This window comes from Laccaria bicolor, genomic scaffold (genome assembly GCF_000143565.1).
Source record: "Laccaria bicolor S238N-H82 LACBIscaffold_42 genomic scaffold, whole genome shotgun sequence".
NCBI classification, from domain to species: Eukaryota; Fungi; Basidiomycota; class Agaricomycetes; order Agaricales; family Hydnangiaceae; genus Laccaria; species Laccaria bicolor.
Genome location: NW_001889913.1, coordinates 328074 through 349835, shown reverse-complemented (window position 1 = coordinate 349835; position 21762 = coordinate 328074). Strand labels below are relative to the sequence as shown.

Here is a 21762-nt window from a genome sequence, read left to right as displayed (position 1 = left end):
CCGGGTTGTCCGATGTCTTTAAAGAGGCCGTCAGTACTAAAGGCCAGCAAAAAAACTCGTGGAGGCTTTCACGAGTAACTTTTCCATGCGAATGCGCTACTTACTAAATGCGGAATTATAAACTTGAGAGATAGGTATAAGTCACCAATGGTTTTCCGTCTCACGTAAAAAAGAACTCACATGTGGTTCTGATTGGTAGTCAGGGGCATTTCTGGCCCCGTGCACGGGGTAAATCTGTGTAAGTCGATATGACTGTTCCCTATCGTCGACGCTGCCTGGACTATACATTCCGTGGGTTGTCCAACCCTACATGGACGTCAGAGAAACTCACTAAACATGCCACTGTAGTCTTGCCACAATTAACTATCAGAATACCTTTACGGTATCAGAAGGTGTTAGTCGTCGTGGGTGTAATAACCCTTAGTTTTGCGGATTGAAAGGAAAGCTTGAAAAACCCAGGGAATTGTGCAATGTGTCCAATGGAGGGAGGACGTAATGTTTTCCGAGACCATCGGCATTCGGGACACGTCCCTGCCAAACGCGAGTAAACACAATCTAGTCAAATGCCGTCACTCTTATCCTCTTACTTACAGCCAACTCACAGCCGCCAAGGTTCTCAACATATCCGGTTAAGACTACGGCCAGCGGAGATATTAACCGCGACTCCTTTGCGCCTGCGTTTAAACCGCCTCACGTTGACTTCACGCGTTTTCTGCTGTATTGAGTATTATCGTTTTTTCCTGAAGCATCTAACTACTATCGATACGAGCGCGGGTGCTCTGACGGAGGAGATCATCAAGTTTCACCTTGTGCCAGATAGAGGTGAGTTACATAAACGCGTACAGGTTTACGACTTGTTGAATTTGTCCTGCTCGTCTCTAGTAACTTGCTTGAAGTGGCGCTGTATATAACAAAGCGTCAAATCTCTTGCAAATGCCTGCGAGTAAGTAACGTAAGACTGATCCACCTACAAACCAGCTTTTGCACTTTACTTCAATCAAGCCTAAAGGCTACGTTCGAGGCTACTTCCAGAAAAACCCAACTGCCGCTGCCAGCGCGTCTGCTTCCAGTACTTCAAGCTTATCCGCCTTCACCTTCAAAGCTGCGCCACTGACTGACGTCTCAACTCAAAACCTCAAGAGAAAACTTAAGGAGGCAGGCCGCAGCCGTGGAACGCGCCTCTTCGACCTGGACGCTGAAAAAAGCAAAGAAGGCGAAGGCTTAAAATTGAAGTACATTTACCCTGAAAGCGTCCGACTCATACCTGCAGTCGTAAATTCTTCTATTTCCTCCATCAGGTACATATGACATCGTTCTCTGCCCTACATTCTCGTAATCTTTACCGTAAAGTACAGCTGTACTTATTCGTAAAGTTTAAGATATTCATCGATACAACCTCGGGACAATTGGGAGTCCATGCACAATTCGATCATCCGGCTACTAATCCACCGCTGTAACATCCATCGATCGCTCAAAATGTCGCATGCATACGCAACCGAGGAACAAGTAGCTGTAGCTGCCGTACGCAGGGCTTGCCATCTCACCTCGTCGGTATTCAACAGGCTAGTCAAAAACGAGACACTCACCAAGGGCGATAAATCTCCAGTCACTGGTATGAATCTAATCTACCTACCAATCTTCTTCCCCCGCCACATACCATGCTCGATTTGTTTCTGATCTTCTCCTCCCAGTTGGCGACTACGCAGCCCAAGCCGTTATCAGCTCCATCCTCCACCACGCGTTTCCAGGAGATCCGATCGTTGGGGAGGAAGATGCATCGGACCTACATGCCGAAGAGGGCAGGTTGATGAGGGACAGAATCATCGAGCTCGCCAACGAGGCGTTGACAGCGGAACTGGGACTGGGGGACAGCGCAACGTGGGGGATCGGGCCGGGGCAGGTGAAGAGCGCTGAGGAACTGCTAGATGCGATTGATAGAGGGAACCACCCTGGTGGAAGGGATGGACGTGAGTTTCTGGAAAGCTCGTTCGTCTCTAGCATGCTTTTCTCATTCAGTGCCGAACAGGAATGTGGACTATCGATCCTATTGACGGAACGAAGGGGTTCCTTAGGGGAGAGCAGTACGCCGTGTGTCTGTCACTCATTGTCGACGCAAAGGTGCAGCTGGGTGTGATTGGGTGCCCAAATCTTCCCGTTGACCCTGTTGCTCCGGAAAGGGGGATTGGGTGCATCTTCACTGCCGTACGAGGTCATGGCGCGCAGCAAGTATACTTCCTTTCTTTTCTTACTCGATCCTTCTGTGATCTGAACAAGTTCCCCCGTTCATTTAGCTGACACTGAATGGGTCTAACCCCACACCCCTTGTCATCCCTCAAACTACACCGGAAACCCTGAACTTCCTGGAATCTGTCGAGGCAGCGCACTCATCTCATTCATTCAATGATCGCGTTTCGTCCCTTCTGAACATCACGCGACCCCCGACAAGAATGGACAGCCAGGCGAAATATTGCTGTCTTGCTCGGGGAGAGGGAGGCGCGTACCTTCGTATGCCTACTGGCGTGGGATACAGAGAAAAGATCTGGGTACGTTGCAATGCGTCTTTTCAATGTATCACCATGCTCAGTTGGGATTCAGGACCATGCCCCTGGCCAAGTCCTCGTGGAGGAGGCAGGAGGGGTGGTGACGGATTCGCGCGGCGAGCCACTAGATTTCGGATTGGGAAGAACCCTTGGAGAGAATTTTGGCGTGATCGCTGCAGGCAAGGAAGCTCACTCACGGGTGCTGGCTGCCGTCCAAGAGGCTCTCAATGAGACGAAGGCAAAGGTGTAGGCTGCTGCCATGCAGTTCGGACATTGCGTAACACAAGTTTTGTAAACCTGCAAGCAACAGGTTGCGACAGTTGTACTATTCTCCTTTCGATGTCGCCCTGAAGACAAAAAGCCCTGAAGGCAAAAAAAAACTGTGGCGCCCGGGTTGAGGCGAGGTAGTCAGGCGTAATCAAAAAAACGCTCGAGCTCCTTTAATCCCTCATGAAACCCGTTCAGGTAGGACCACGAAACAACAAATATTCACTGAGGTATTCAGGCGTAATCTAAAAAAGACTCGTGCTCCTTTGGTGCTACCCTCATGAAACTCGTTCACCGGCTCGCTTGGGTAGGACACGAAACAACAAATTCTTTCATAGAGCCGCGCAAAGGGATGCAGGGTGACTAGAGAATATGTAAGGACAATATCCTTGGATCAATACTAAGATCCAACAATTGAAAGTGTGTAAGTAAGCCTTGGATCAATACTAAGATCCGACAATTGAAAGCGTGTAGCCATTAGCATGACCACTGCCAGTATAAACGGTGTAAACCGTCGTGCCACTCGGGATACCATCACTGCTAAAGGAAGTCGACCCTCCAGACGCCAAAAGGATATTACTCCCAGAAGAGACCTACGTAGTATTTTAGGGAAAAGATTCGGAATAGGGACGACATCAAACTTACCGCAGAGAAGCTCGTCAGAGAAACCCCACTGCCGCAGGCAAGCTGACCACCACTAACGCCGCAGTTACCCTTTGACGAGGTCATGGTGAAACTACTGCTCGTTCCAGAGATCGTAAACGTGGCGAGTGTTTGGGTCGACCAAGTTGCCAAAGACAAAAGGCCACCGACGGCGGAACCGGATCGGAGAGCCTTGATGGTAGCTTTTGTCGGCAAACTTGCTGGGGCAGACTACAATTCGTATTCAGAAGACTAGGCAAGGCGTGAGGATCAGAAGAAACTTACAGTAGTCGAGGTTGCAGACGAAGTAGTTGAGGTGGCAGACGAAGTAGTTGTCTGTTTATATCAAACTTGAGATTCAAAGAACTTCACAAAGTCGATTATGCGTACCGTAGACCCCCCTGACTTCGGAGGGTACTTGATTCCAGAGGAGGGGCAACTACCAGCCAAGGGCGCATCTACTCACTACGTCAGATATCCATACACATTAAATCGACTAGCTCACCGATCGCAACAAACGTCCCATCGATGACGGAACCTTTTAGGTTGAAGTACCAGCTAATGCCGTTGAGAGCTCCCGATGTGCAGTCGAGCGCGGGGGTAAATCCCTATGTACCAAGAGATGAGAAGGTGTGGCAGGCTATAAAACGACACGCGTACTCCAGATGCCGTCTTGAGAGCCGAGGTAAGAGTGGAGAGTGTGTAAGTTGCGCTAGTGCTCGGGGTTATTCCTACATTCGCGAGCCAGGTGTATGTCGGGAGCGTCTGAATGAATCAAGTCAGCACCAGAGACAAGGTGATCTGAATGGAACGCATACTTGGAATAATCGGACAACCGTCTGGAAGAAGAGCACGGCCTACTTCGAGTCAGACAAGACAAGTCGCAAGGGAAGAATGAAACTACTCGACCTCCAAACCCGTCGGGCTGCCGCTAGGAAGGCAAGCGGGTTTGAGCGTGCTGAAGTATGTCAATGGTCAACTCGACGTGCCGCACAGACATATGCGGCGTACCTCATGCATGTGCCGTGTTTAGCCCATTCGTGCTGTCGGTGGATACATCAGCCAAAGCCACATTCGTTTCGAAGCAAATACACACCTCCCAAAAGGCCTCGTTGTTCCCGTTAATATCGACCCAGTACTATAGGTACACAGTGAGAAAGTTTCAAACGTGTGCGATCGATCCTTACGGTTTGCATATAAGCCAGGGTGTCACTTGCACCATTGGCCGTAAGAAGCTATGGGAAGGTGTCATTGGGTCTCAAGAGATACAATGGTTCAAGAGCGTACCCCGGCGACGTTCGTGTAAGCTCTGGAGGGATCACAGTTTGAACTGAAAGTCGTATCACAGCTTTTTCAAGTTGCGTCAGCCAGGTGGAATGCAATCCTCGAGAAAGGCTACACGAACTTGTCGGGCCAAAGACCTAGCAAGAGGTGTAAATTTTTGAATGCTAGAATCACATGTTCCTTACCGTGAATGGTCCAGCTATTGGTTGGCCCGGTCGAAGGGTTGGTGTCCCAAAACTATCCTGGAATCAAAATCTGCCAGAAGTGTCCAGTAGGATGGAGCATGCCTGTGTTTGTAATAAAAGTCCCTGTAAAAATCTTTAGTACTCATACAGTGACCGTAGAGGTAGAAAAAATGGGCTGACTCCTGGAGCTTCAAAGCAGCACAAGTTTGAAACTACCGAAGTGTTGTGGCAAGACGCAGGGCCTGTCGTGGAGCATCCAGAGGAGACAGACCTCTTAAATAGGCCGAGGATATCCGTTTGGCCTAAGAAAGGCGAAGCCAACGCGGTGCTAACAAAGCTTGCGAGTAGAACTGCAGAACGCATGGTCAGGACACGACACTAGGGAATGGTGTTGGGAACAACGAACGTCGATATAGGCGCGGTTTTAAGCGCGAGATGCGACAGAGGTGGCGGAAATATCATCAAAAATGTGGACAATTCGAGATAGACTTGACAGTCGCACGAGGGGGGCATCAGGAACAGAGGGAAGTAGGTTGACCATGTTCGTTATTCTGGGAAGAAGGATGATGTCACAAGATCGGCGCCATTTGCTCCGTTGAGCTGTATCCAAGCACTATCAATGCATCTGAGCAAAGAAAATGGCGATCCGCGTCGGGGTACGGCTGACGCGTCCGGAAAATTCGCGACACGTGCGTCGATTGGCATGCGGGTGGCGACGTCGCGTCCATATGTTCAGTATGATCAAACTCTTATCGATTTTGGAGCGCACTTATTAGCCTAGAAGGAATAATTGATGGCGTGTCGACACGCCTCTATCAGGCGATTTAGGCACCTCGTAATTTGACAAACGGAAGTTGCTAGCCTGGAAGAGGGATGCTTTGTGAGGCACGTTGGCGAAGGTTGATAGATGCCCGCAGGGTACTCTGTCGCGCTTCCTGATGAAGGCGTTTCCGTGGGAGAGACATATTTTGTCTGCTCATGACAAAAGTCGGTAACTGAGGGCAGGCATGCTCAAAACCCCTTAATCTGAGTATGGCTGAAAGCTTCTTCAGCCATACATAGTCAAGCCTTGCTTCAGACTCAGCACCACTTTCTCTGTAAAAATCGACGTGCGCACCAGTCCAATCATGGACGTTATCGCCCAAACATCCATATTCCTTTCCTAAACTTTTCCAAGTGCATTTATGAGCATGGCCTGTCGTCGCGTAACCATGGTGCAGTCGAACGACAAAGTTGGGAGCAAGTTGAAGACAAGTTGAAGAGTCTTGAAAGCTAGCTAAGCTTGCAAGTTTTGGCCTGGCTTGGCAAGGGCTTGGTAGAGACTGATTTAGGTTCCGACACGCCGATCTGCCTCCGCGCGCTTGACCGGCACTCCCACGGCCCCACAGAGGGTTTGACGCCCTAATGCGCTCGCTTTTGCATAGCCTGTGGCCTGCGCTTGTTCCCTATCTATCAGTTTTGTTCATCGTCAATCTTTCAACTCATTAACACCTTACCAATCGCGCACGCGCTCTTCTACTCATTTCATAACAACTCAAGCCGACATTACAATGGCAAACTGGTATGTGCTCACGCGCCTACTTGAAAGCTCCTTATCAATTCAAATTTTCCTATAAGGATCGACTTTCTCTCTCTGTTCGCTGTACGAATTTGGTTTATTCGACCCCGTATCAGTCACTGAACTCGTAGCAGACGATAGCCGTCGTTGGAGGTGTAGTTTATGGTGTGATATACATCATAGAGCAAGTAACGACAAGAATTGAGAGTACAAAAGAAAAGTACGTCTTCCCAACTGTCTCGTCCACTTCCTGACCTAATTTCGTTGATTTCTAGTCTGAAAGCCAAAGGGCTGGACATATCTCATACAGGTGTCTCAGTTAAAACGCAAAAACGGTTCGATAGGGAGGACTACGTGGACGCAACACAAAGGTACGCTTGCGCTACATCCTCCTTGAACCCTCACCAACCTGACCGCACCCACTGTAGGGGTCTCGTCAAAGTTGTCAACGCATCCTCATTCCGTCGCGGGGGCGCTTCGTCAGATCCCACCGGCTCATCGCCCGATATTTCAAGACCCACAAAAATGGACAGACAAGACTCAACGTCAAGCGTCAAAAGTGGAAGCAGTGGAGAGGAGAAGAAGAAGAAAAAGGGTCTGTTTGGATCACGAAAGTGATTGTCAGGGATGGTGCGATGCGTTCGCGCATAGGAGGCTTCGTGGAAGCGGCTGGAGCTCGGACGTACTTGACCCCTCTTCAGGTGAAGAGAGGAGTCGGTCGCCACCCATTCCTTACAGAAAATGGGCTCCTCGATGATCTGGATTCGGGCGTCATTGTTGGTGTATCTATTACCTTTCGGTTGTATGGATCTTATATTCTGTTATCTATTGCGGTTATATCTTTGATATGCTGGATATTCGCCCAATCATCGAGCACACCAATTCAGGCGCGCCAACACGAGAGAATCAACCCAATCAAACACGTTCAAAAATCAAGTCTTCTTTGTCTGAGCTTCCTGCTGTATCTTTGACTGCAACACGCTAATCAACGAATTCATATTCTCCCGCTTCCTCATGATCGTCTCCTCCAGCGTCTCCAAGTTTTTGTGGATGTAGTTGACTTTGTTCATATAGTGCTTTAAAGCCTGTGCGCGCGTCTGTCGTCGGAGGTGTCAACAGCGTGTAGATTCTGAGTAACACAATGACAAACGCACCTTCCGCACGAAATACCCCGTTCCCACATCCACGATGACATGATCGGGATCGCAGAGCTTCCCTGGGACGTAGAGGGAGTTGGTCAAAGGAACCAAGATCGTCTTGCCTATCACACATCCCAATTAGTCCCTCCCTCTCAACAAAGACGACAAAAAAGGAAGAAACACACACCTTTATTTTGAGGCTTCACCTCGTTCACATTCTCAATGCATGATTTGAATTTTGCCTGCGCTTGCTTGAGTTGGGCAAACGAGCTTGTGAGGTGATTTAACTCCTAGTTCAAGGGTCGCGGTCAGTGAGAGATCCGAATAGGGATTAGGGATCGGGTGTACATCTTCAAGCTGTTTTCGTACGTCCGCTAGTTGGGCGACGTCGAGGTCGGCGACGTTGATGGTTTGTGGTTGGGACATGGATGATGGAATGGGGTGTGTCACGATTGAAATATTGTTAGTTCTCATACAATGACCCTATAAAATTATATTACAAAGACAATATGTCAGTGGCCGTCGTGGCGCAATGGTAGCGCGTCGCTTTCCTACGAAAAAAGTAGCAGGCGGAAGTTGCGGGTTCGATCCCCGTCGTCGGTTCTCCAGGTGTAATTGGAAAGCAGTCTTTTTCATAAAGTTGGATTCAGCAGCCTTTTGCTCATCCCTGCCACTCACTTTTCAAGTGTTTTACATGAATTGCAGCAAAGACCTTGAGCATTTCACCTGGTCTAGTTTCCTTTGTGCCAGCTACCCTGATGCTGACTGTCGAAATATTGTTTGTGTTGCGAGAGTAGCTGGCACGAAAAACACCAGTTGTCACATGGTTCATTAAATCTTTGGCAATGCTCTCCCCCAATTGTAAAGCATACTTTTAAAAGGTTTGATTCAGAACGAAAACAAAGCAAGAGCAAAAATTGTCTCACCATGTTGCCAGCATCTCTTCGCCAAGCAGTCACACCAGAGGTAGGAAGGCTGGCTTGCTCAAGCCAATGAGATGAAGAATCCGATACTGAATGTGCCATTGCTGCTCGATGGGGAACTGAAAAGGACCTGCCACCTGGTTCGGATGCCAGAAAGCTAAGAAACAGGGGTGTTAAAGGGAAAAACAGCCACTTGAAATGCAATCACATGCTCACAGTGGTTCGTCCTTCATATCCTCATCAATAAGGAATTCCACACTATCGTCCTTGCAGAGATCTGTGATGCTCTTTTGGCAGAACTTGGTCAGGCGAAACAAGGGCCAAGATTCGTCCTTCTTACCTCGTATTTCTTTGCAAATGCATTGCGAAGAAAAAGGTGGGCGATTAAGACGACAGTGGGATCAAATAAGATGTTATGGGGGTGGCAAACACCTTCCAAAACATGGGTTTGTTCGTCACCAGTAGCAGTACCGATGGCACACTGCAGGGGCCCCATCAATGAACAAAAAAAAAAGAAAGAAATCGGTAGCACAAACCTTGAACTCCCTGAAATATACCATAACACTCCAAGTATTTTCGCCCTTTCTAAAGACACGAACATGTTTTAATTTGATAAACTATGGGTGGAATGAGTGACGAGTGGCAGAAATGAAAGGAGGAGACTTACAAATCCCAATTCTCGCCATTTTGCATGTGTCGGTCCTTGGGTCGATCCCCTCGCTGTGGTAAAAAAGGTGATGCAGAGTCTAACCATGTTTTGGATCACAACCTGGCGACCAAATCATCTTGTTGAGGAGAGCATGGTGTTGAAAACCATGGCCAAATGTTCGCGGCCAAGGTACTGCCGAGGTTGATAGTGGCAATCAAGTTTATGCTTGTGAACGACTAGCACATATCAGGTCAAATTTGAGAGAGAGATATATGCTACTTACAATGCACGACCTGGTCTCGGAGGTAATTGTAATATCCATACTTTGTGAGCAGTGCCTGGCCTGCCCTTTTGAGAGTGCTGGGTTCGATGGTGTAATTGCTGATGATGACGATGAAAATCGTGCAAAGATTGCTGAGGGTGCGAGCTTTGATCTGCTTGTTGAATTTACTCTTGGGCACGATGCTTTGCAACTGGAACCGAAATCAGATGTGCAAAGAAAGAAAAGAAGAAGGAAAGAACTTGCAAGGAATGGCAAAAACAGTTTTGCATGATCGTGGATGACCCCAAAATGCCAAAATGTCTCCATTTTCCAAGTTGGTTGGAGTTGGCTTATCATGACATTCCACCAAGCCATGACAAGGGTTCGCTTGGCGATGGTGTGTGGTGAAGCCCTGGTGGTGACAGCTGCAGCACATTCTTCGAGTTCGGCGAATAATCGGGTTGTCGCTTCTTTGGTCCCATCATAGCCCTTTGCGAGGTGAACTGTAGCAAACTTGGTTTGCTGCTGTGCCATTTTCCTCTCAAGATCTGGAAGTTGAGCAGCTGCAGATTTGTTTGGAGCAATGTTGCCAGTCCCATGAGGAATGTAGGTAGTCAGAGGAGGTGGGACTGCAGCATCAAAGTCTTGATCGTCAGATATTTGTTGATTTAAATGTGAGGGATCATAGTGTGCGAGGGCATCGGCATGGACTTGGAATGGGGTGGCATTGTCCATGATGGTGGTTGGGAGAAAGAAATGGTGATGCGACGCATGACAAACACGTGACACATTGTTTTCCTCCTTCTCTCATATGGTCAAAAGACGAAGAACCACTGTTGTTAAGTCGCCCAGCGAGAACTCTGGATCTGAAGGAGAGGATTGTACTGCTGTGGAGAAAAACCAAGAAATCTCGTGCTCCAAATGTGCTGTACTCGTCGAAAACCAGGCTGTATGCGAGGCGAATGCGATGGCCGACTTTTATTGAGCTGAGGCAGCAGCATCTGCAGCAGCTTTCAAACTTGAGGAGCAAAAGCAGGCAATGGCAAAGAGCTTTGAAGGTCGAGTTCAGGCTCTGGAGATGGAGTTGTTAAAGATGCAACGAGGGCTCGCTGCATTGGAGAGTCGAGGCAAGTCGCACATTTGTATTGTTACCCCCAAGCTTATCATCACCCAGTTGAAGGTGATGTGAGGGCATGCGAGGGGGTGCCTGCATGGGATGTGGCCAGCACCAGTGGAACTCGTCATGGACACCTTGATGCATTGGTTTCGACAGCACACATCGAGCAGCCTGCAGCTGCCTGGAATGTCGGCAGCACCAGCGAGTCATATGGAAGGAGCATGAATTGGACAAGTGATAATTCCCATTGGAGTTCATAGACAGTGCACAGACAGTTTTTTTTTTTACACACTAAGTAGTATCAATAAAGTTTTGCACAAGCTGTGCGAGTTCCTGACCACCTGTTACATGAGCGAGAGAGAGAGCAGTGAGATTGCTCTTTGATGCAATACAAGTGTTGGCACAGATATGCTTGAGGATGTTTTGAAAGCTTTCCGAGCGACCATTGAGACCTGATTTTGTTGTTTGAGAGGGAACATCCCAAATCGGATCTAGAAACATTGAAGCGCCAAACTGAAAGAATGTGAGAGAATGCCGAATTGATCAGACAAAAAAAAAAGAACCTTTTTGTACAAAAGAAGGAGGGTGTTTCGAGCTGTGATCGTTCGTTGGTGAGCTTGGACAAAGTGGTTGCGATTTTCATTGTATTGCCAAACAAGTTTGTCTAATTCTTCTTTGGCTTGCAATGCATGGGCTTCATTATTGAAAAGTCATTCCTGGTCGACTTGTGTGCGAAGGTCGTCGATGGCTTTCTGAGTTTTTGGATCGAGTGATGCATAGAGTTTGGCCAAATGTCTTTTTTTCGTGTCTTGGCCACCTGGCTGTTGTTCAAGCGAGTTCCAGATGAGCATGAATTTGAGTGTTTCAACTGATCGGACGACATAATCGACATAGGACTGCATGGCATTTTTGGGACCTCGGGTGGTCAAGAACTAGAAATGGGGAGGGGTTATTTACTTGACTAGGATGTATTGGATGGTTTTACTTGCCAAATCACGATGGTATAAATTGTCTTGGACCAAGTAAGTGTCCTGTTTAGCAGACATTGTACATATCGAGGTGAGGGAGGGCATGGGTCCCACAAAGCCAGAGAATACATCATTCTGTGTGTGGTGAGATTAGCTAGATTGAATAAAGAAAGAAAGGAGATGGACATGCCCAGACTTGAAGCAATGCTGCCTCGTATCCATAGATGAGTTGTCTAAAGCTCGCATTTTCTTGTTCTTCATTTGTTGCATCCGAGGGGGAGGTGAGGTGTTCAAAAAGGGCTTTGGGGGATGTGCAGCTTTTGTCTTTTTCTGTAATAACAAGAAATCGTGCACGAATTGCAGAGGGAGTTTCAGACTCTGCACAAGCAGGTGTGCGAGAACGAGAGGGAGCAGAAGGCTTGCGAGGATGAGGTTGGGGGGAGCGAGACCGAGAACGATGGGATCGAGAGCGAGAGCAAGGAGGAGGAGGCTTGTGAGGATGGGGGGAATAAGGCTGAGAAGCAGAGTGAGATCGAGAAGCAGGGCGAGATCGAGAAGCAGGGCAAGACTGAGAAGCAGGGCGAGACTGAGAAGCAGGGCAAGACCGAGAAGCAGGGCGAGAGTGAGAAGCAGAGCGAGAGCGAGAAGCAGAGTGAGAGTGAGAAGCAGAGCGAGACCTAGAATGTGGAGAATGAGAGCGAGATTGAGAGCAAGGCTGAGAACGATGGGAGCGAGGACGAGAACGATGGGAATGAGACCGAGAATGGCGAGAGTGAGGGTGTGAATGGGGGGTGCGAGAACGAGAGCGAGAGGTGACAATGTAGTCGGCTGTCATGTTTGCCTGGTAGACGAGTTCCTGAACAAGTCCAATAAACTTGTTGTGGGTATTTGGGGAGGGGTTGAGTGGGCATTGGGCGATATTGGAAGCCAGGGCAGCAATGGTCGACATGCGGTCGACGAGGCTTCCATCTGGCTCAAAGTCATCAGAGCTCATGTTGAGGGGGGCACAAGCAACAAAAAGTTTTGTCATGAACAACTAAAGATTCGTTTGGCACGTGACCTTTTTTTGAAACGACGGGACTCGAACCCAGGTATCGGTCCGAAGTTGCGGGTTCGATCCCTGTTGTCGGTTCTCCAGGTGTAATTGGAAAGCAGTCTTTTTCATAAAGTTGGATTCAGCAGCCTTTTGCTCATCCCTGCCACTCACTTTTCAAGTGTTTTACATGAATTGCAGCAAATTCCTCCCTATAGACTCTTTTAGTTTCAACTAGAAGCACTAGGAGGGCATCTGGCCAGTACTAGTTGCTCACTGCCTCTGCTCACAATTGGTGATCATGTAGAACATCCCAATTTTTTGGACTCTGAGGCTCAAGCTTTACTTAAACATTCAGCTTCCATGGTCACAGCCTCCTCTGTACCATCTCAACCTTGCCATTTCAAGCTTTGTGTTTTGTAGTAGTTCAAATCGGCAATGACTTCTTTCAGCAGGTCAAGGCAGGTTATATATCTAACCCAGTCAAAATTAGGGGCATTGCGGGCCCCTGCAGAGAAACCAATTTGGACAATGGCACTAGGATTGTCCATCTTATACCATTTATCAGGAAGGGTTGCATTGTAATCAAGATGGTAGCACTTACTCGGCAATTGTGACAGATGTCAACAGATTCATCAATAATGCCATTGACTGAGCCAAGTACTGTTTTGTTAGGGCAGAATTCATGGAAGATGTAATACACTTCCTCTCCATCAGAATCATGAAATAGGTGGCCATTATCAACAAGCACATCATGGTCAAGGAGAGACAGGTCGACTTTCATCAGGGGATGGTAGGGGTTGCAAGGGTCTTTTCAGTCGCCCAACATGAGATGTTCCTCCCATTGATTTTGAATCACATCAGTTTCGTACACCCAGTGGTTGGGAGGTGGATAAGCATTTTCATCACTGTAGATTTTGACAGTGGTCTTGGTGGCACTTGCAAATCTTGCAGTGTTAGTTTTGTGAGCATGAGCTGTGAAACCTAGGCTTTGGCCTAATCGCCTCTTCATCAATTTGTGACTGTTTGCCTTTTTCAGCTGAATTTTGCTGGCTTTGACAAGGCATTGGGGAATGGTATGCCTTTTGGCTGCACATGCATTAGTGATCTTGCACAGCCAGTCCTGCTTTACAAGCTTGTCATCACAGTAGGAAGAGGAGTTTTTGAGGGCCAGCAAGATGCAGGTGAGGAAGGACAAGCAGCCCCCATCGTTGGTAGCATCTTTGAACAACAAGAGAGCTGTGTCGTCTGCAGTGATAAACTCAAGTAGGCATTGGACAGATGTTTTGATGTCATGTTTTTTCATTGTGGAGATGATGATCATTGATGTCCTGATTATTTGGAGATAATCTATCGACCATGTTACATGGTGATTGTATGTAGGCCGAGGCTTTTCTGTAGGCGTGAGCTACCTAAACTACGTAACTGTCCCACTATTATGCCAATTTACATGACTTTCTGTTTGTAACACACAAGGGAGGGTAGGCCAAAGGTAGGTGGCAGCAGGTGTGTTGTTTCTTTGAAGGTGAAGGTGTGTGTGTCATGTGACTGTGTTGAACACATGTTGCTATGACCATTGCCACTGCCAGCTACCCTTCCTTGCTTTCCAATGCCAGGTGGATCAGTTTTTGCATTGTGCGCTAGGCACCTTAGTTAGGCTGGGCCCCTATGTGCATATGAATCCTTTCTGCTCTGGCAATACAGCTCTGCCATCCTTTCTTTTGTGCCACCTCACTTGGCCTTTTGCCAAAGCGATTGGTTTTCACATTGTGTGCTAGGCACCTTAGTTAGGCTGGGCCCCTATGTGCATGCGAATCCTTTCTGCTGTGGCAATCCAGCTCCATTGCCCTGCTTGCTTTTCCCTTGCTGCCCTGTTACCCCAGGGGCATGGTGCAGCTGCAGCACACCACATATGCTTTTTTTTGTTTTTCTTTCTTGGAATACTGTAGCTAACACCCCTGCCCAGCAGCATCCTCTACGTTGGCTGCTCAGATTTACTACTGGCACACATTGCCACCTTCTTAGGTGACAAGAGCAAATCTGGCCCAACCTTAGCCCAGATGCAAGCTACTTTTCATTCTCTCACCATATCCTCACTAGCCTATGTGCCCACCCTGCTGCATCAAGCCCCAGCTCTTCCCTACCCCCATGCCCTGCTGCAAACAATTCCTTGCACAGCATGAGCTGCCAAGTCTAGTTTGCAGATTGCAAACAAGAATCCCTGCTGCTCCAGGTCCCTGCACTCCCTTGCCCCATTCTCTCCACTTGTGCCTTCCCTGCAAATCAGCCTTCCTGCTTGGTCTTGACATGCCCTGCCACCTCTTTATGCCCAAATGCTACCTGTCTGAAAAAGCCATGATAGAATGCATGTATCTCCCTGCAGCCTTCAACACCCCCACAAGGCAGTTCTGCTCTCAACTTTAACACCTTGGCCTGCTAGCTGTTGGTGGCTGCAGGCCCTGAAACTCAATCACTCATTTGAGGTTAGTGGTGATGCATGGAAACAGCATGTGCCACAGGGGGTTGCTGATTATAACATGCTGTGGGGCTTTACATGGGCTGATGGTGCATTACCAGGTGAACTTTTCATACTACCTACCGAGTCCCAGGAGCACCCAACTGGGTGCTTTTCATTGGGGCAAGGAGAATGGTAAACAGTAGTATACATGGCTGTGGTTCATGCTGCTATGCATGGGGCAGACCCCAATTACCTGGGGTCTGGCATGCTGCTTGTACTAACAAGTGGCGGTATTACCCATTTATGTAACAGAGATCTATGCAATACTACTTTTGCCACTGTGTAATAGAAAAGCTGGGATGCTTGAGGTAAAACTTTTCACAAATCTTCTTAAAATGCTGGAGGTGTGAGTGGAGGCAGGGCTGCAGTTGCAGGTGGTTGTGATGGAATTTCTCCTGGATTGCCTTGAATTTTGGAAGCTGTGTATGCAGGCATTGCTGAGAAAAAATCTTTGAAAAGAGAAAATGAAGAGATAGGCTGCTGTTACTTTTTCATCACTTCCCCTGCAGGCCCTTTTGATATCTGCTGCATGGGTCATGTGCAGCTTGACATGGAGCAGTTGGCAGGTGCACACATCTGAAATTGTATGTTTCCAAATGTCTTCAATATCACTGGCACTATTGAAAAATGATGGTCAGATTTAGAAATGAATAATGGCCTTGCGCTTGCCTGAAATCCCCAGCAGGACAATGGAATCCAGTGTTGTTGAGTTTGACCATCTGCAGCTCCAGTTCTTTCCAAGGCAAGTGCATGGATAAGCTGATGGTGGGGGTTGAGTCGGAATTATGCGAGGCAAATAAAAGAACATTACAAATGGTGGTTGAGTTTTGCAATAGTTGCAAACACTGGCAATGGGACCAGGTCGCAATGTATGTAGCACTCGCACTTGCAGCAATGAAATCCAGACATGCAGCCTTGTGTGATCACTTTGTCAGTGACCTAGAAAGAAAAGAAAAGGTAAAAAAAAAGCCTTCAGTGAATCGAAAATGCTGTCCTTGTATGTTTCAATTATACGTTCAGCAAGAGCTGGGGCAACAATGTATTCGAGCATAGCCAGTCACATGGTGGCAACAGGAATTTGAAGGATGTCGATTTCCTCAGATTCCTCAACTGGTGGGCCAGAACAATCAGCTGGAATGTCACCATCATTGGTGACAGCTTTGGCTCCATCAGGATGGTTGATGTCTTCCCTCGTCTTTCTGCCTGGTCGGCAAACCATGTTGTTGAGCAGCTGGTTGTACTTTTTGACATGCACATCGAGTTCCTCATCTTCGTCTTCTTCATCTTCAGCTGCAGCCGAATTTTCAGCCTCCTGTTCTCACTGCAGCACATGGGTGAGCGAAGCCTTCCAGATAGATGGGTTGACCTCTGGGGACCACTGGATGTTTTTGCTGAGATCTGCAGCAACTTGGGCGACGTGGGCAGATGTTTTCATTGCCTCAACACTGGCTGCATTCTGCTTGTCTGTTGTCCCAGAGGCACCCTTGTTGACCATGGAGTGGGTTCGGTTCTTTGCAAGATCCCTCCTCTCTTTTCATGCCCAAAACTTGCGCAACATGGCAATCTCGGTGTACAGCCCTGTCAATTCAGCCAGCATGCCTGCGGCCTTTGATTTTTGGCCTGGCCAAAAGAGGATGTGAGTCTTCAGGCGGCGCAGCTGGGGGTTGGTGCCCATAGTGAGGCTGTAGATCCTGTTTGCATTTGATTGCAAATGCTTGTAACATTTGGCATTGGTGGTAACGTGCAACAAGAAGACCTCCCATGCATGCTCGATCTTTTCTTCAAGCTCTTGAACTTCTGTGATCTCTGTTCGTGGGCAACAAGAACTGAATAAGATAAAAATGAAACACCCACCACTAGTAGCTGCATTCTACATCAATGTATTTATGGCAGCTGCCATGGCAAAACTTGATCAGCTACTGTGAATGAATGAAATGCAATGCATTTCATTCAATACAGCACCAATTTCATTCAAAATAATTCATTCTGTTTCATTCAAAATAATCCATTTCATTTCATTCATTCACAGCAACTACTTGATTTTTTATTTCATTCCACCACAGCAACTGTTTCATTCATCGCTTTATTGTTAGAGCTGGGAAAATGATTATGTAATCAATGTAAAATATTAAAGTGCCTTATTTGGCAACAGTATGCCTCAAATGCAAAAGTACTCCCATATGGACTCCCACACCACTGCAGTAGGGCACAACACATATCAGGCATAATTGTATATTATTTCCTTATTTAGGTGTGTATTAAAACATCGAAATTGTTGCCTGAAAGAATGAAATAAAAATGAAATAACTGCCTGGAAAGAATGAAATAAAAATTCCATGGCAATGAATGAAAAACAGTCGCCAGGAATGAATGAAATGGAAGAATAAAGCAAAAAATGAAACAGTTGCCATGGTGGAATGAAATAAAAAATGAAACAGTTGCCGGGAATGAATGAAACAGAATAAATTTCATTCTTGTGAGTAGAAATGAAGAAAAAATTGAAATGAAACAAAAAGTATTTCATTCTCAACGGCAATGAATGAGAATGACTTGGAATGAAACAGGTGCCATGAATGAATGAAAATTCATTTCATTTCATTCATGGCAGCTAAGCAGGAACTTCTATGGTACATGCCAGGTTTTACATGATGTAAATGGCAGCTACTAGTCATCGGTAGCACAAACCTTGAACTCCCCAAAATATACCATAACACTCCAAGTATTTTCGCCCTTTCAAAACACACGAACATGTTTTAATTTGATAAACTATGGGTGGAATGAGCGACGAGTGGCAGAAATGAAAGGAGGAGACTTGAAAATCCCAATTCTCACCATTTTGCATGTGTCAGTCCTTGGGTCGATACCCTCGCTGTGGTAAAAAAGGTGATGCAGAGTCTAACCATGTATTGGATTACAACCTGGCAACCAAATTGTCTTGTTGAGGAGAGCATGGTGTTGAAAACCATGGCCAAATGTTTGCAGCTGAGGTTGATAGTGGCGATCAAGTTTATGCTTGTGAATGACTAGCACATATCAGGTCAAATTCAAGAGAGAGATATATGCTACTTACGATGCATGACCTGGTCTCAGAGGTAATTGTAATATCCATACTTTATGAGCAGTGCCTGGCCTGCCCTTATATGAGTGTTGGCACAGATATACTTGAGGATGTTCCAAAAGCTTTCTGAGCGACCATTGAGACCCAATTTTGTTGTTTGAGAGTGAACATCCCAAATCAGAAAGATTGAAGAGCTAAACTGAAAGAATGTGAGAGAAAAAAAGTGATGAATCAATCAGACAAAAAAAAAGAACCTTTTTATACAAAAGAAGGAGGGTGTTTCAAGCTGTGATCATTTGTTGGTGAGCTTGGATGAAATGGTTGCAATTTTCATTGTATTGCTAAACAAGTTTGTCTAATTCTTCTTTGGCTTGCAATGCATGGGCTTCATTATTGAAAAGTCATTCCTGGTCAACTTGTGTGCAAAGGTCGTCGATGGTTTTCTGAGTTTTTGGATCGAGTGATGCATACAGTTTGGCCAAATGTCTTTTTTTTGTGTCTCAGCCACCTGGCTGTTGTTTAAGCAAGTTCCAGACAAGCATGAATTTGAGTGTTTCAACTGATTGGACAACATAATTAACATAGGACTGCATGGCATTTTTGGGACCTTGGGTGGTCAAGAACCAGAAATGGGGAGGGGTTATTTACTTGACTAGGATGTATTGGATGGTTTTACTTGCCAAATCACAATGGCATAAATTGTCTTGGACCAAGTAAGTGTCATGTTTAGCAGATATTGAGCATATGGAGGTGAGGGAGGGCATGGGTCCCACAAAGCCAGAGAATACATCATTCTGTGTGTGGTGAGATTAGCTAGATTGAATAAAGAAAGAAAGGAGATGGATATGCCCAGACTTAGAGCAATGCTGTTTTGTATCCATAGATGAGTTGTCTAACGCTTGCATTTTCTTGTTCTTCATTCATTGCATCCGAAGGGGAGATGAGGTGTTCAAAAAGGGCTTTGGGGGATGTGCAGCTTTTGTCTTTTCTGTAATAACAAGAAATCATGCATGAATTGCAGAGGGAGTTTCAGACTCTGCACAAGCAGGTGTGTGAGAATGAGAGTGAGCAGGAGGCTTGCGAGGACAAGGTTGGGGGGAGCAAGACTGAGAACAATGGGATCGAGAGTGAGAGCAAGGAGGAGGAGGCTTGTGAGGATGGGGGGAATAAGGTTGAGAAGCAGAGTGAGACCGAGAAGCAGGGTGAGACCGAGAAGCAGAGCAAGACCTAGAATGTGGAGAATGAGAGCAAGATTGAGAGCAAGGATGAGAATGATGGCAATGAGACTGAGAATGGCAAGAGTGAGGGTGTGAATGGGGGGTGCAAGGACAAGGAGAGGGAAGGCAAGAATGAGAGCAAGAATGAGAGCAAGAGGTGACAATGTAGTCAGCTGTCATGTTTGCCTGGTAGACGAGTTCCTGAACAAGTCTGATAAACTTGTTGTGGGTGTTTGGGGAGGGGTTGAGTGGGCATTGGGCAATATTGGAAGCCAGTCGACAAGGCTTCCATCTGGCTTGTGGTGGGGAAGCACAATGCCTGTAACTCATTTGACCAGATGACTAAGTGCACAGCTACACAAATCCTGCCAATTGTCTCATTTTATCTTCGCAAGTGATTTCCTTGTGTTCCACCACAATTTCTAGGCTGGTAAAGGCATAACAAATGTATGTATGTTAAATCACAATGTGAATGTGTGGTAAAATTGAATTGGCAAGGGGGTGTCAGGATCATAATCCTGGACTGGGGGCCAGTTGGTTGGTTGGGCCATCAGGCTGTTAATAAAAAATTGAAAGCTCAAAATTTTGGCCCAAAAACATTATAGACAGCCTTCCTGGTGGATAAAGTTTACATAATAGATACTAGAAAGCCTCAAGATGCACTAAATGCCTCAGGATGCACCAAAAACACCGATGAGACTGCTTACATAAGGCAATAATAACATGGGACCATTGATAACTTTTGTTAGTGTGGGAACCATTAACGACCTTTGGTTATAATTTGTTAGCATATTCCAGGGCATGTAAACTCACTGTGAGATTCCACAGAACAGGATGCTCACACCGTGACTCATTCTGACACCAACGAGGTTCATAGGCCATCTATTTCAAGCTTGGAAATTGTCAACAAGGAAACATGAGGTCGGTGCAAAAGATGAAAACGTAAGGTTGTTGACATTGGAGGATTAGAGGATTGCTTTTGTGGATCCCGAGCAGAGCTAACTGCCAACAATGTGATCCAGTGGAATGTGAAACTCTGTGGGTAAGTAAACCTACTTTCTGTTAGGGGTTCAACATAAAATGTACTTACATCTTCACGTCAAACCATTCTAATATCATCTCATTTGTGTTTACCATGCGCAGGTGCCCATGCATTGGGTCTGTGATGCATATTCAATGTCAAGAGGAGGACCAGGAGGAAAGGCTGCACGGCGGTGATGTCATATTTCCTAAAGTAGACACATGCCTGATTATGTTGGGTGGTTGGTTCAGCCCAGCGCTCACTACCAAAAAAATCGACCCTAGGTCTTTTTTAAAAATCCCGACACCCCCTTGTGAATTGGTGACTATGCTAGGTCATCATGATAGTCAGAGTCTTGTCAAAGTCATAAAATGAGTCTCATTTTCCAGCTTTTTATCTGCTGTTTGTAGTCGAATAGTTCATGCTCAAGGTCATGTAAATTTTTCCAGATGCAAACACAATGTTTTCTGCTTCCTTGTCACATCTGTTGGGCCAACAAGCAAGATCTGCCTTGTGCTGAGATTGAATTTGTGCATTGGAGTGCTGCTTTTGGCCTTTGTGCAATGCTTCACATCATCAAAAGTTGCTGAGAGTAATTTGGGTAGTAAAGATAATGTAGAGTGGCCTGGATAGTCATATGAGAATGTGTATTATCAATGCATTGACATGACACAATGCCTCCTTTACATGATTACATAATCTAATTTAGTGTGTTTTGCAGGTAGTTTTGAAAACAAAATAACCACTTTGCACAGCAGATGGGCCTTACACTATATAGTAAGACTACACTTTATTTTTGATTGTTCAGGGAATGGCCTGAGAATATCAAAAATAATCATACTGCTCCCCATAGATCAGGGAGATATCTGCACCTCACCATTGACTTGTTTTGGAAATTCTCAGGCCATTCCCTCAAAAACTTGTTGTAGTCCCAATTTGCATATCAGATATTGTGCTGGGTCACGCAAAATATTGATTTTCCTTGATTCTTGTCAAGGGGTATGTCGGAATTTGCTGGGGGACATGACGTAGGGGGGGAGGGGGAGAGCAATTGAGCCTTAAACGAATTTTTTGTTGATACTGTCCAACAGCTTTGGAAGGCCAACATCAATGATTAGAACATTTTTCATCCTTTTTTTACCCTTTTCTCACACAACTCAAAGGAGGAAAAGGTCTTTGACTTGTCCAACTTCATGTTCTCACTATGGAAATTGTGAATCCACGGCATTGAGTACTCGTTATTGTGTGACACATGCAAAATCAATGTAAAAATTGGCTTCTGTGGAGACACAAACATGTCAATAGCACAAAACTATGATGCCTCACGGCTCCACCCATGCTTGAGCACAAGAAATTCACGACCTACCTCAATGCCTGAAGG

At 46.4% G+C, this 21762-nt stretch overlaps 11 protein-coding genes across 11 annotated transcripts; 4 read left to right on the top strand and 7 right to left on the bottom strand.

Moving 5' to 3' along the window:
* Positions 1-1476: 1476 nt before the first annotated feature.
* LACBIDRAFT_191792 (uncharacterized protein) lies at positions 1477-2858 on the top strand (the record flags this gene model as incomplete). Its single annotated transcript, XM_001887154.1, has 6 exons — positions 1477-1612; positions 1692-1878; positions 1909-1967; positions 2027-2226; positions 2292-2543; positions 2596-2858. 6 exons carry the CDS (start codon positions 1477-1479, stop codon positions 2788-2790), a joined length of 1029 nt encoding a protein of 342 aa, XP_001887189.1. The 3' UTR covers positions 2791-2858.
* Positions 2859-3118: 260 nt separating this feature from the next.
* LACBIDRAFT_186136 (uncharacterized protein) lies at positions 3119-5281 on the bottom strand (the record flags this gene model as incomplete). The annotated part of the gene is made up of 14 exons (XM_001887098.1): positions 3119-3400; positions 3453-3680; positions 3822-3907; positions 3955-4057; positions 4110-4214; positions 4268-4306; positions 4359-4407; positions 4461-4492; positions 4546-4587; positions 4637-4684; positions 4737-4797; positions 4855-4870; positions 4919-4970; positions 5099-5281. 14 exons carry the CDS (start codon positions 5279-5281, stop codon positions 3254-3256), a joined length of 1191 nt encoding a protein of 396 aa, XP_001887133.1. The 3' UTR covers positions 3119-3253.
* Positions 5282-5537: 256 nt separating this feature from the next.
* Positions 5538-6192, top strand: LACBIDRAFT_309892 (uncharacterized protein; the record flags this gene model as incomplete). Its single annotated transcript, XM_001887153.1, has 2 exons — positions 5538-5979; positions 6034-6192. One exon carries the CDS (start codon positions 5538-5540, stop codon positions 5697-5699), a length of 162 nt encoding a protein of 53 aa, XP_001887188.1. The 3' UTR covers positions 5700-5979; positions 6034-6192.
* Positions 6193-6369: 177 nt separating this feature from the next.
* On the top strand, positions 6370-7342 carry LACBIDRAFT_309891 (uncharacterized protein). Its single transcript, XM_001887152.1, has 5 exons — positions 6370-6479; positions 6536-6560; positions 6611-6696; positions 6752-6847; positions 6905-7342. Exons 1-5 carry the CDS (start codon positions 6469-6471, stop codon positions 7092-7094), a joined length of 408 nt encoding a protein of 135 aa, XP_001887187.1. The 5' UTR covers positions 6370-6468; the 3' UTR covers positions 7095-7342.
* A 66-nt stretch (positions 7343-7408) lies between these two features.
* Positions 7409-8041, bottom strand: LACBIDRAFT_332595 (uncharacterized protein; the record flags this gene model as incomplete). The annotated part of the gene is made up of 4 exons (XM_001887097.1): positions 7409-7573; positions 7631-7737; positions 7803-7905; positions 7964-8041. The coding sequence occupies 4 exons, from the start codon at positions 8039-8041 to the stop codon at positions 7409-7411; spliced, it is 453 nt and encodes a 150-aa protein (XP_001887132.1).
* A 129-nt stretch (positions 8042-8170) lies between these two features.
* On the bottom strand, positions 8171-10184 carry LACBIDRAFT_332594 (uncharacterized protein; the record flags this gene model as incomplete). Its single annotated transcript, XM_001887096.1, has 9 exons — positions 8171-8292; positions 8342-8486; positions 8542-8695; positions 8755-8825; positions 8879-9019; positions 9075-9155; positions 9206-9258; positions 9471-9660; positions 9810-10184. Coding segments are annotated over 9 exons (1332 nt in total), but the record flags the coding sequence as incomplete, so codon positions are not given.
* Positions 10185-10857: 673 nt separating this feature from the next.
* Positions 10858-11067, bottom strand: LACBIDRAFT_309887 (uncharacterized protein; the record flags this gene model as incomplete). Its single annotated transcript, XM_001887095.1, has 1 exon — positions 10858-11067. The coding sequence occupies one exon, from the start codon at positions 11065-11067 to the stop codon at positions 10858-10860; it is 210 nt and encodes a 69-aa protein (XP_001887130.1).
* Positions 11068-11276: 209 nt separating this feature from the next.
* LACBIDRAFT_332593 (uncharacterized protein) lies at positions 11277-12879 on the bottom strand (the record flags this gene model as incomplete). Its single annotated transcript, XM_001887094.1, has 5 exons — positions 11277-11498; positions 11721-12362; positions 12397-12570; positions 12622-12740; positions 12858-12879. 5 exons carry the CDS (start codon positions 12877-12879, stop codon positions 11277-11279), a joined length of 1179 nt encoding a protein of 392 aa, XP_001887129.1.
* A 502-nt stretch (positions 12880-13381) lies between these two features.
* LACBIDRAFT_332592 (uncharacterized protein) lies at positions 13382-13873 on the bottom strand (the record flags this gene model as incomplete). The annotated part of the gene is made up of 1 exon (XM_001887093.1): positions 13382-13873. The coding sequence occupies one exon, from the start codon at positions 13871-13873 to the stop codon at positions 13382-13384; it is 492 nt and encodes a 163-aa protein (XP_001887128.1).
* A 2063-nt stretch (positions 13874-15936) lies between these two features.
* Positions 15937-17313, top strand: LACBIDRAFT_332591 (uncharacterized protein; the record flags this gene model as incomplete). Its single annotated transcript, XM_001887151.1, has 5 exons — positions 15937-15954; positions 15999-16015; positions 16106-16419; positions 16562-16721; positions 17238-17313. 5 exons carry the CDS (start codon positions 15937-15939, stop codon positions 17311-17313), a joined length of 585 nt encoding a protein of 194 aa, XP_001887186.1.
* A 1779-nt stretch (positions 17314-19092) lies between these two features.
* Positions 19093-20515, bottom strand: LACBIDRAFT_332590 (uncharacterized protein; the record flags this gene model as incomplete). Its single annotated transcript, XM_001887092.1, has 4 exons — positions 19093-19533; positions 20068-20128; positions 20174-20242; positions 20451-20515. 4 exons carry the CDS (start codon positions 20513-20515, stop codon positions 19093-19095), a joined length of 636 nt encoding a protein of 211 aa, XP_001887127.1.
* Positions 20516-21762: the final 1247 nt, after the last annotated feature.